We start from the raw sequence: 13062 nt of genomic DNA, 5'->3' as shown, positions 1-13062 counted from the left end.
GATGGAGTGTGAATATTCAAAATATGAGCCATACTGCTTGCTTGAGATTGGTGAGATAAATCATGCTTCTTAGTGGTTAGTTTGTGGCTCTGTTCTACTGTTACATCTCCTCTCATACAAATTCTTTAATATTCAGAAGGATAATTGGTCTCTGATAATGTGACCATGAAATTCCATTTCCGTTCTTGACCATAAGCATGGCCAAAGTTGACTTCATTTTCATTGTTTTATTCATGTGTTTTTCCTAATAATGTCATAACTCTGTTCTTATTATTGAATCCAAATGGCGCAGGTGTGTTTTCACTTAACAACCCTGTGAGAAGCGGAGATTGATTTTTCGGGAAAGTGATCAACCTTTCTGATGGCTGGTTTATATCCACCACAGCACTCCTCGCAGATTCTGAAACCCCTGTTGTTAGTGAAAAGAAATGACTGATATGCAAATATTGTTTCCTATAGACTCCAGCAGTGCTGTGATTCAAGCATCAATTATGGAAGTGCTATAAGGCATTTCTTTGTGCCATCGCTCAGAGATTTACAAAGTCACTATCTGGAGATTCCTCAGGTTTTTAATCTTAATACCTGGGGAGAAAACATGCAATCCACACAGACTTCCAATCTGATATTTTATTAACGAGATTAAATGAGTAAGCTAAATTATACATGTAAATCAAATAGAGAGTAGAGTAGGATAATATGAAGTCAGCACATTAATCAATTTATCAGGTTGGTTTATTTGATATGGTGTGATCAGTGGTCTTCATATTCTCCATCCAGTATGCTGCATACCAAAAAAAAAAAAAAAAAAAAATTCCTCCCTACCCCCTTTAAGAACTCATTTCATATTGTATCACTTCCCCTTTTGCTGCAGGGTAACAGACCGTGTGAATAAAGAAAGAGCATTATGGAAATCTACTTGATTTTAGGAAGCTTGATATTTTCCTGCAAAACATTTTTGTAAAGAAAGCTATTACAAAAGCTAGGGAGATAAAGCTACTCTGGAATGGATGCGTGATGGTTCAGAAAATCTTATTCAGTGCAGTTACTCGTGGTCACTGTCAAAACGGCATGATACACTGACTACGTGCTGCACCTTCGGTGTCTGGCTTGCGTTGGTACTGGTCTGAATTTTAGCAACACAGAATGATGATGACTCGGAGGAACCTTTCCAGGCCATCTAGTACAACTTGCTGCTCAGTGCAGGGCCATATCTGAAGTTGGATCAGGTTGCTTAGGGTTATGGGCTTGCAGTGGTCTCAGTGGTAGAGTAAGATGTACCCAAGTGGCCCCAAGCTCGCAGGGACAATAAGCACTGCCAAGCAGCTAGAGATGTTCCAGAAGACATCAACAAGAATGACTGGTGGGGTATGAGTATAGACTGGAAGAATTTGGTTTGATTAGCCTAAAGAATTAAAGAATAATGCTTTTAGATGAGCAATTTGAATGTGACAAGGTCTCACGTTTCCAGACAACTAGTGTGTACTCTTCAGTGTGCTTTAAAAAGAAAGAACAAGAGATCCCTTAATATTATACTGGAGATGACTATGTCCCAAAGGAAAGTGTGTGAGTCATGCTCTGGGACAGACACCCCCCCCCCCCCTTTTTTTTTTCTTTCTTTCTTCTGTTTTCTTGCTCATAAAATGGCGGGGGGGAGGGTCCCCTTATTGTAATAATAAGGGTAGGGTTGATTATTGTAATCCTGGTGGAGGCTTTTTGCCCTGCCATCAGGTCTACAACAGGGGTGTTGATCATTGGGCAAGAAAAGGAGAGTGTGCTGACTTCTGATCCCTCCTGCTTTGCATACGCAGTCCCCGTCCTTCCATCCTGCCAGGCACATGAGCGTACGGCGCTTTTCTCCCAAGGTTGAAACGTTTGCGTGAGATGTCAGAGGTTATTTAGACAAAATGCTCCCTGATGAATAAATGAAATCCTAACATGAAAGACTGATTTGGGCTGCTGAGCACAGATTCACAGATTGTCCACACTTGTTAAGTTTTGACATGTAGCACATCCTGTACTTGTCCAAGTTATAAACTCTGATTGTAATAGTGAGGGATCCCCATACAAGCCATTGTAAAATATGAATGTCTCGGTTAGGAAATGTGATTTAAAATCTGATAGTTTCGGTAAGGACTGTTCTGCACATCTCCAGTCTGAAAAATACCAAAGGAACAACAACGTTTTGCTTTATAAGCAATATTTTGAAATACACTGCATACATAATCCTTAGGCTCATAAAATGGTCTTATATTTGCAGCAAGGATACTTGAAAAAACATTTGTGCGCTTTCTTAACACTAAAAAAGCATTTTGTTTACAAGCACTACACCACACTATTAAAGTAAGTGTCTTGACTTGTCTCCAGTGTGGAGAGTTGCAAATTGTTGTACCACAAACTCCAGATTTCCTTCCTCTGCTCCACTTCCAGACCCAACAAGGAAGATATTTCCTCACTATAGAACAGTAACCACAAGAAGATGTTATTTCTAGTAAGGCAGGATGCTTGTGTCTTGTCACTTACTGTTTTTTGCCTCAAATTTATTTAAAGCTACCTCTTTGTATAGCAAACTCTGCTCTTTACCTTTCTGAATCAAAGAGTTCTGAACAATTAAAAAAACCCAACACTTTCCATGCATGTTGGGAATCTGTGTCTTTGCAGAGTTCTTCAGTCTGAGGCTTCTTGGGGATGTTTTCAAACTGCACTCGCTTGTATGTCTTAAAATAGGAAAATGTAGGCTGATCACAAGTTGACAGTATTATCTATGTATTTGGCATCAATATTAGTGAGCTTCTGTCATTCGGCAATTATTTCCATAGTATACCATACGGTGAAGAAAATGTTTTCATTCACCCACATATGACTAAAGTTTTATTGATAGCCTTGTACTGTGTGCAGTCCTATCCCACAGGGGGTTGGTTAAGCCAACCAAGAACCTAAAGACACCCGTGCGCTTCTGTCAGGCAGAAGGGTCTAGATTTCAGAAGGAATATCATACATAAACGTGGCATTCCATGCTTCTCTGGGGTTAAGAAAGCTAATTTACAAGGTGCTGGGTCAGCACTGCTCTTCCTGATGGCTTTGTAGATGCTAAAGAAGAAATTGTTCCACTTTTTTTTTTTTTTTTTTCCTGTGCCATTGAGTATTCCTGCTCGAATTTTGGACATAAGATGGAAATGACTCCTGCCTCGTGGCTTTCAGTGTGTATTACTGCACGTGTGGCATGTCTGTCTGTCTGTTGCGGTGGAGAGATGCAGCACAAGTCAAGTCTTCTCAAACATGAGAGACTCCAGAGAAGTGACATTATGAATGCCTTGTGTCTGAGAAAGGTATAATTAGAGCTTGTGTTTTATAAATAGGCACCCATGGATTAACTCCTCCTTTGAGAATTCTTTATTATATGCGTTTTCTGATGTCTAATATGGGCTGGGCTTGTTCTGCAGCCTTGTTCTGTCAATTTAAAAACTCAAATAAGACGACGACGCAAATCTATGGAAATTAGAGTCCATTCGTTCTGGTGCTAATCGAACTACTGGCTTACAGCTCGTAGGTGCTAGCTTAGATGATAGCACACCAGGATTCTTCCAGTTTTTGAAGTATGGGAAATAATTTTCTCAAGTATTTTACTGAGCACTTCTGTACATAGTCATGTAATAGACTATGCAGAAAATTGAAAATGCATTTTATGGAGATTTCAGCATTTGCTTTCAATCCTGTTAGCAAAAAAAACCCCACCATAGTACCACGAATTCTGAAGTTATCTGTGAAAGAGATACTTATTTAAAAGGAAATTTGTTGATTTCAATACTTGACAAAATCACTATTTCCATTTTTCATGTATAAGAGATATAAAAAATAAAATGTAGATATTGGAAAGGAGACATACAAAACCTTTTATTTAAAAATGTGAAAGTAGTGGGTCTGTGTTTTCTGAGATTTATCCCTTCCTCGCCTTTCTCTGCATCCCCCCCATCCCTTTTCAAATGAAATTTTCAGGGAATGCATTTTGTGAAGCCTTTTCATACTGTAACTGATAATCCAGTGGGATTGATCTAGATGAGCTCTTTTACACAGTAGTTCTGCAGAAACATCAGAAATTGCTCTTTGAGAACTAAAGCTGACAAATTCTTTGGGTGCCTTGGGTTGTTTGTTCCCATTTTGGGAAACTTGAGACATGTTTTAAGAACATTGAGCAACGGCTGGATGCTTCTTGGAAGAGTTTGCACTGCAGCATAGTAATAAATTGTCATCCTTACTTATGTGATGTTTTTGCTACAGGAGAGAAAGGCAGAAAGCAGATATATTAGAGAATATTACCTGAGAATGTTAATTACCTTAGAATTCCTAAGCTAATAGAAATTTTTACTTTTTTTTTTTCTTCTTAAAGATTTTCAATTAAAACTAAAAAACTAGTTTTACATCCAGGAATGTTTTATTCATTACCTCTAAGTTTCTACTGTTCTTTGGCCGTTGAAAAAATGTTTCAAAATGCCAAAGTTTTTGTAAATTTGGACACAAAACATGACTCTGAAAATTGAGTGTAGAAGTTTTTTTGTTCTTTGGGTTTTTTTTGGTTGTGTCCCATCTGTGTCCTGTCATCCCGTATGTCCTTCCCTCCCCTGTCCCTCACCAGTTAAAAATGCCTATCATCTGTTTAGGAAGTGGAAACAAAGTTTTTATCATCAGGGACAGTATCATGACAAACCTCAGGTTGCGATTCAGATGCTATGGATGATGCTAACCAAAGTTACTTGGCAACTAGGTGGAAATACTTGAACGCTTTCAGAATTATATGTCTCAAAAGCAAACAAATGTATATATGGAAATTGCCCATTTGATTCTCACAGGGCTCTGTACAAAAAGATTTTGATTAGGGCCATTAACAAAATTACAGGACAGAATGCCTTCCATTGCTGCAGCATGATTGTTTTAGAAGACGAGACATACTTTGAAAATGCTGCTGCCATAGATGATGTTGGGAACTAGAAATATGACATGCACGTGTGCAGTCAATGTTAAAACATGTAGAAACAGAGCCAATTCCTTGACCAACTCTAATGTAGGTGTAATTAGCAGTTGGTAAGCACTGTCCAAAGTACACATGAAACTAACTGGAACTTGACATGACCAGGAATTAAAAGGAACGTGAGTAAAACTGAGGAGTTCATTGAAAATCAGCAATCCAACAACCAACCATCATGTCAGTGAGAGGGGTTCCCTGAGCAGATTATTCCACCAAAGTCCTGCGCCTGGATGCAGGCAGGACAGGCAATGTGCCACGGAGCTCTGCCCGCAGGCTATCAACGACCCATGGGTGTGCTGTGTGCATTGCCTGTTATCTCTTCCCGTGTTGAATGCTGCTGATACGATGCAGATCAAAAGTACCGATTCTCTAAGAGTTTATTCTAGTCATTCAACTTCCATATTTCGTCGCTAGCATGAAGGAACAGTTACAGCAGAGTTAAACACACAGAAGGAAACGAAGCAAAAAGCCAAATGTGAAGTTTGTGAATCAGTCTTGAATATTTGTGCAAACTGTTAAACGAATACTTGCAAACAACAAATAAATTTAGCTTTTCTAAATGGCTCTAAACAAAAAGGCGGTTGAATCGCAAGAAATATCATATGACCTTACCATTGCTATGTTAGAAGTACCTAACTCTTTCAGGTGAAATGAACGTGCTAAAATAGCCAAATGCAATTCGTAGTAAGCTAGCTAATGTGAAAGAATTCTGTCTTCCCTCCATGGAAGTAATTTTTCTATATGTGTACACATCTGGCGTGAGATTTTTTTCCTTCTCTCTCTCTTTTTTTTTTTTTTTTTTTTTTCCCCACCCTGCAAGCTTCCTAGGCTTGGGAGGAGGTGGGGAAGATTCAGATGAAAGAATTCAGTCTCTAGAGCAACACTGATTGGCATAACTGCTATTGACTCCTGACCTGCTCTTTTTTCCATTGATCTGCAAATAGCATGAAAGCCAGGGATATAAATCTAAAAATGAACAAAACAAAATAAAAAGCTTCATCTTGGCTATTGTCGATTGAGACTTAGACAGTCTTTTGCAAAATTAACAGAATGTTGCTGAGGAAATGTCTTTTGTCCTTCTTATTCAAAGAGGAGCAAATTATTTGATTGTTCGTTAAGGTCAAGTAAAAACAACATCATATGACTCATTAAAGGTTAGGGAGAGCTCTCCCTAAAATTAGATCTCAACTATTATATCACATCTCTCTCTGGATGATCTGCGTACTTAATGTGCCAGAACATTCAAAGGGCTCCTTACATGAGACAGCTGTGTGAAGTTTTTCACTTCTAAAAACCGATTCCCATGTGGTTACGTGTCTTCCTCCTCTTGATACCAACACAACATACTGGCAAAAATTGCATCATAGCTTGGAAAGGTTTTTCCCCCAAAGGCTAAGAAATAGCACTGAACATCACAAACACATTCATAAATGTTCTGCCTCAAAAATTAATTGATTTGGCAAATGCTGCCTGACCAGCTGTAATACAAATACTTTGCATGTCCGTTACAGGAGGAACCACATTTCACTCTAGACTGCAAGTCTGCAAGACGAGAGACTGATCTGATGGATCTGAACTCTGCTTTTTTTTTTTTGTTATAAAAGAATGGCATTATCTAGTTTGGATACATAGCATGGTTAAGATAAAGGAAGAGCAGAAAGCCTTGAGAAACATATGTGGGTTTTTTTGTTTCTTTTGTTTTGTTTTTTTAACTTCACCTACCCAAAAAGTTTAACATGAAAAATAGTGAAGTGTGGACTGATTTGGGAAACAGTGGAAGGGTCTATTTTTGCAGCAGAGAGGAAGGACTGCACTACTTATTAGCTTGGCTAAGCCAGTCTGCTGTTATCAGCGGGAAGGTAAGGCAAGTATCAGTTGTTCTGGCAAATGAAAAAAACATCCTGGGAAAAAAAAAAAGGAAGATGAAGCCCTTGAGATGCTCTTCTCGGAGCAAGGGAATAGAAGCCATGCAAAGGAGATGGCTATTTCGTTGAATGCAACCTTGGAAGGAAGAAGTGTGTGGAAAAGTGATAGAAGGGTCTTCAGGACCCACTGAAGTAGGGTTGGTGCTGGTGTGTTTGTCATCTGTGTGTTGTATACAAAACCTTCTCAACAAATACTTCTCCAAACTTTACTCCTTTGTCTTGCTGCTGTTGTGACAAGGGTATGTTGATGTGTCAGTGCAGGTAGGTAAGCATTTGTTGTCAGGTTGAGCTGGCTGGTTTTTCAGACCAAGCTTCCCTTAAACACATGATTTGGGAGAGCATTCAGAGATCTAAACACAGCATCTCAGCTTAGGAGGCCAATGATTTGAAAAGGAGGCAAAGGTTTTGATGACCCTATCTGAGAAGTAGGGCGTCCACTCCTGCATAACAGTGGTGATGGGAAGTGTGTGTCTGGCCTGGAGTCCTAAGGCTGAGTGACAGGAGGCATTTTCTACTGGGTTCTTGTTGAAGAATTACTGCAGTACTTCTCGCTTTGTTTCCAGCTTTACACACAGGCATAAGTCTGTACAGCAGCATACTACAACAGTAGCTGGAAGAGCAGTTTGGTACATTAAGCATGACAGAAGAAAAGTCCAATATACCCGAGCACTTGAATGGGAGAGATACTATCCTAGGATCCAAAGCAGAACAGTGTTGTATGTTTGGCTGTAAGACAAACCACTTGCAAACCCGGTAACCCAGCTGGCAGGGAATGCATCAAAGACGTTGTGGAGTCTCCATCTCTGGAGATACTCAAAAGCTGACTACTCATGGACCTGGGCAACCAGCTCTAGGTGGCCCTTTTTGAGGAGGAGGGTTGGACAAGATGACCTCTGGGTCCCTGCCAACCTCAACCGTGCTGTGATTCTAGATAGTAATACAGAAGATGGAAAATGGCTCTTGAAGCTGCGATACTGCCACAGGTGAAATGTCAGAGAAGAAGTGAAGACCAAAACCACTGGGCTACTGAGGTTCCTCTGGAAACAAACATTCTGAGGATGCAGTGTTTGGAGAACTGCTTTGACACTGCTGACAACAGAACTTGATGCGTGATGGTAAAAGTGATAGCCGAGAGCTACACAGACAGGACATTTACAACTCTTTGGCATGTGATGTTTTGTGGTTGTTAAGTGCAGGAAGCATACATGTCTGGAAAGGTCCTACAGGAGATTATTGTATATCTTTGAATGTGGAATGGTGACAGTGTGAGATGTGGAACGGCTCCCCCTGCTATTAACAACTCCCTGTTGGTGAAAGCGACTGAGGCTTACAGCTGGGGTCTGTCCTGTTGGCAAGCCCATTTCAAAATGTGTGGCATTGCCTCAGAAATATTCCTAAGTGTATTCTTGGTACTAGATGTTCAACAACTTCTTGCAGCAAGTTCCTACTGTTGTGGTCCCAACGGATGGGTACTGCATACTACAGCAGTTGCATGTGTGCTAGTGGAGAGAATTGTCTCACTGTGGAGTTGTGTTTAACATTAAAAAGGCATTACTGTATTATAGCGGTAATACTGACAGCGAGTCTTCCACATCCAAGATTTGGGAACCAATCTCTCTCTCTCTCTCTCGTCCCCCCTCTCTTTCCTTATCAAGGAAACTCTGTAGGATTATGTGCTGCAGAAGTAGAGGAAGAATTCCCTTTCGTGTACGCTAGAATTTCTTTCGGCAGCTGAAAAGATCTTATGCAATGGGATGCAGTAAAGAAGGGTAGAGATTACAGGAGAAGGAATACAGGTCTAGCAAAAGAGCGAGCATTGGAAGTATCACGGTTATTAAAGATTTTTTACTTGGAACATGCTACTCTCAAATCCTTCTGATGCAAATTGGTGCACCAGCAAAATACGTACTCTGGCAGCTGATGAAAGGGGAAGTACCGCGGCAAAATCGGTGCACCACGTTGCACCACAGGCTGGCAGCGTGGGGTGGCAGAGCTGCTGTGAAGGAACAATTATAACATTGTATGGGCCAGATATGCATGAATTAGTGTGAGAACATTTCAAACCTGCCCTTAATGTCATAGCAGTCATGCAATTCTTGTTACATAACAGCGCATTGCTTACGCAACTTCTCTGGAACCGACGGGAGGAGAGTAATTCCTGCACCAGATTCAGCTGGTGCCGGAGAGGTGCAACCTCGTGTCCTGTGGGGAGCGGTTGGGCTGGAGGGTGGGCGTTTGGGTAAACAAGCCGAGCAGACAGAACCCCTCACTTAGTGGCGTTTGTCAGAGGCTGACAACGTTTTGGGTGTGTGTTTAACAGGCTGGAGAAGACCACAGGAGGAAAAAAGGCTGCTAATTTTTGTGTGTCTGTAGGGAAGTAGTCTGTCAGTGGGTTTTTGCTCCTTTTTTCCTGCTGTCGGTGAGCGTCTGTAGCTATCCCGGTAGAATTTTAGGAAACGGAACTCCCCAAATATCGGAGTGGCCGACCTTATGTTCCAGAAAGGACGGGATCGTTTCTCTGGAAATTCTAGCAGCTCCCGAGGGAGGAGGAAGCCTCACCGTGGAGCTGTTGGTGCGATTTCCAGCACTGCTGCCTTAAGGCCCTGTTTGACTTGCTGGCTTTTGGCAAAGTGGTACATTTTTATTAAACCTTAAGGGGAGAGCGCGGTACCGAGGAGCGATTTCTGATGAGATGTGGCACACCGCGCTAGGCCCGCACCGGCCGCGGCGGGGACGGGGGACGGGGACGGTTCTGCCGGTGCCGGACGGCCCTGCGCACCCCGCAGGTGTGGGGCGGGGGGGTCTGCAAGCCGGGATGCTGCCGAGGGGCGGGGACGGCGGAGCGGGAAGCCCGGGAGCAGCGGCGGGGGAGGGTTGGGAAACGGGAGACCGGCCCCGCGGAGCGGCGGGGAGGGCGGCGCGCATCCCTCCGCCGCCGGGACGGTTGCCAGGGCGACGGCTGCGTGGCAACGGGCTGGCAGCGGGGGCCGCCCGCCGCCGCCGCCGCCGCCGAGCCGCCGCCGAGCCGCCGCCGCGGCGCGCAGAGCGGGCGCGCTGCCCTCCTCGCTAGATGCTGCGGCGGCCGCCCGGGAGCAGCCACGCTCCGCGGACGGGCACCGGCCGAGGGTACCAGCAGGGAGCCGGCGTTAACGGGGAAGACGCTCGGCCGCCGCCGGGCCCAGAAGCAGCGAGGAGCGGCGCGGAGATGGTACCGCTGGTGCGGAGCGCCGGGGGCTCCCACCAGTGGCTGGCGATCGTCTTCCTCGGCCTTTGCTGGCTCCTGGCACCCGGGAGACTCGCCGCTCCGGGTGGAGATTTCCCCGGGGCCACCGTGGACAATCTGGTGGTCAGGAAGGGGGACACGGCGGTGCTTAGGTAGGAGGCGATGGCGGCCGTGGTGGGGGGGGGGGGAGGTTTAGGGGTGCACGGAGCGGACCCCCCCGCCGCCGCCCCGAGAGCGGTCGGGGCTCCCGGCGGAGCCTACCCGGCTCCGCCGGGAGCCCCGACCGCTCTCGGGGCGGCGGTGGCGGCTCGGAGATGCCAAGGTGGTGCGGTGAAGTTGCCACTGACAGCCCCCGGTACCCCGCATCCCCGGAGCTGGAGTGGTCCGTTGGGGTCCCGCTGGGTGGTGGGAAAGTCGTTTCCCGGTTTTAACTCTTTTTTTTTTGTTTTTTTTTTTTTGTTTTTTTTTTTGTTTAGTAAAGGACGGTCCGGTGATGGAAAGTTTGCAAATGGGCTGCTGGGTTGAAATGATGCGTTTGGGTTGCTGGCATCGGGGGTTTCAGGTTCTGCAGCCCGAGCATCGCTGGCAGGGGACTGCTGGTCTGGAACAGGGTGCTGAGGATTACGCCCTGTCAGAAGTATTCGCCTTGTTATTTATTTATTTATTTTTCCTTCTATATTTTCGTATTTCTTAATGGTTACCGTGGAAAGCTAGCTTTTTACGCCATTAGGAGATTCCATGCTTGCCGTAGCTCTGTTACGGCTTTTCCTGAAGAACCTTGCTCTCCCCGTGCTTACGGTATCTCCCTTCAGTCCAGTTGACTGGAGCAGAATTTGTTTACCAGTAGTCGTACACCATGCTTAATCTACTTGACTCCTTTCTGATTTGTGTTTGTTAATCCTCTGGCTTGATTAGATTTTTTTTTTCCCCGATTCTAACTTTTTATTCATGCGTTGTACTTTTGTCACGATCTTGCTGTACTTCAAGAAAAATACGTTTCCTCCTTATCTGGAGTATGATTGCAGTGGGTTGAACCTCCTTAGTTGTGATAAATCTCTAATTCAGTTGGCAGTAGTTTTAAGCTATGAAGTCTCTGGCTGTATTATTTTTTGTTGGGGTCTCACTCACTTAGGTCTCCAGATTACAAAGTGTTTTAGCCACATGCATTTTTAATGATCCTACAATCTGCTGTAAAATACTGCATGGGTATCTTCAGCAGGAATTTGGAATCATTTAGAGCAAGTCAGCCTGCTTCTGGTGTAATAGCCACTGAAAATACAGTAGATGTCTATGTAGGGCAGCTGACAAGTAGTTTTTATGTGTACCTCGATTATACTCTGTATTTTGAGCTGTCCTAAGGTCCTCGTGCTTTCTGTTTGCAGATTTGGAGAATCAAAGGCAATTTAAAAAAAAAAAAAAGTCGATATTTTATTTGTACTGTTTCAGACTTAAAGGTTGCAGAGAAGGTAACTTGGTGAGTTTGTGGGCAGTTAAGACAGATACTCGGGAAGTACTAAACGTTATTAGGACGTAAACAAAAATATGTTTAGAACTACCTTATTAAAACATTGTGGAATTACTCTAAAGTTTACCTCCTGGTGGGTTTCAGCTGGAATATGTTCAGTTTTCTAGGCCTAAGATTGTGTTTGAAACTCAGTGTCTGTGCAGCTGGATAGGTTACATTAATGAAATGAGAGCTTTAAGATTAAAACAATACTTTTATCTCACAGGGGAGGGAGAGTATCTGTTTTGTAAAGAGATGCTGCTAAAGGAAGCATTAACAGCGCTACTGAACTCTGGAACAAAGCAATTAGATGGTGAAATAACATGCGTTACATCTGGTTTTTTCATTCTTCTTGCTCTATGATTAACTTCTTTCATTTCATGTGCCTTTTGTAGGCTTTCTTTCAAATCAGAGTTTATTTTGTTTTCGGCTGGTATTGCAACTTGAAAGGGGAAATGTAGGATCATTACGAAAGAAAACACTTTCAAAAGAGTATGCAGAAGATGGGTAGAGCTGTTTATCTTGAGTCTCGCTGCACGTCGTCACTGCTTCTCCTGAATTTTTCTTCACTGGGTATTTGTAACATAAATATATTTCAATATACATTAGAATAATTGCTATTGGTATCCTAAGTATTGGAAGCTGGCTGTTTATTTAAATACAAATTCCAGTCAGCTGGATAAAGCAATTTGGGCATTAGTAAAGCAGTTTTTTTCCTTCCAGCTCTGTAGCCATCTGAATTTAGCTCTTCTCAGTTACTGTACATTGCAGCACCCAAAGTTGGCTGTGCGCTGTAGTTCCCAGCCTCTTACGGCAAGATGGCCATCGGCTCCCTTCTGCTGGCACGTGTTGATTCACCTCTCAGCACCAGGCTTCTCCAGTTTTGTCTGTTCTCCGGCAAGGAGGGCTTCAAAAGTTACCTCCTTGCTTTGCTACAAAGGCAGCACCGTGCCCAAAGCATCTAGCGTTCCTTGTTTTAATAATTAATGCTAGAATATGGGAGTAATTTTCATGGCTTTGAGTCAGCATTTTCTTGGCTGCAAGAAGACGAGGGTGATTTATGTGATGCGCGTTTGGGTGGAGGCATCCCCTAATGAGAAGGCGTCGCGGGCGCTGCGGGAGCGCTCACTCGGCACACACCCTGCGCTGGCTCCCAGAGCTGCGGTGACGCTGCCCAGGGCTTTTCCTCAGCTGTGCAGCCCCGTTATGTATCGACCCACGTTTTGAGGTCTGCCAGGAGTGTGAATAAACGGGGTTACCTGTGTTGAACTGAGGATAAACTTCTACTTGCAAGTCTCATTTTGAGCTAAAATATTCGGGAAGAAAGCACGTAGCCTCTTTCATTGAATAAGGTGGCAGACTGAGCGAGCCAAGTTCCAGTCTCAGTTCT

At 43.7% G+C, this 13062-nt stretch overlaps 1 protein-coding gene across 3 annotated transcripts in view; it reads left to right on the top strand.

The window, feature by feature from the left end:
* The first annotated feature begins 9857 nt into the window (after positions 1-9857).
* The window catches only part of NEGR1 (neuronal growth regulator 1), a 297771-nt gene continuing 294566 nt past the window's right edge, over positions 9858-13062 (top strand). The window contains exon 1 of one of the 3 annotated variants that reach the window (XM_030033014.1): positions 9858-10320. In XM_030033014.1, the coding sequence (XP_029888874.1) occupies positions 10016-10320 (305 nt within the window). In that variant the 5' untranslated portion in view covers positions 9858-10015. The remainder of the gene's footprint in view (positions 10321-13062) is intronic. The other 2 variants (XM_030033013.2, XM_030033015.2) reach the window with 2 other exon arrangements.

This window comes from Aquila chrysaetos, chromosome 12 (assembly GCF_900496995.4).
Source record: "Aquila chrysaetos chrysaetos chromosome 12, bAquChr1.4, whole genome shotgun sequence".
In the NCBI taxonomy this organism is placed as follows: Eukaryota; Metazoa; Chordata; class Aves; order Accipitriformes; family Accipitridae; genus Aquila; species Aquila chrysaetos.
This window is presented reverse-complemented; position numbering and strand designations above follow the sequence as displayed.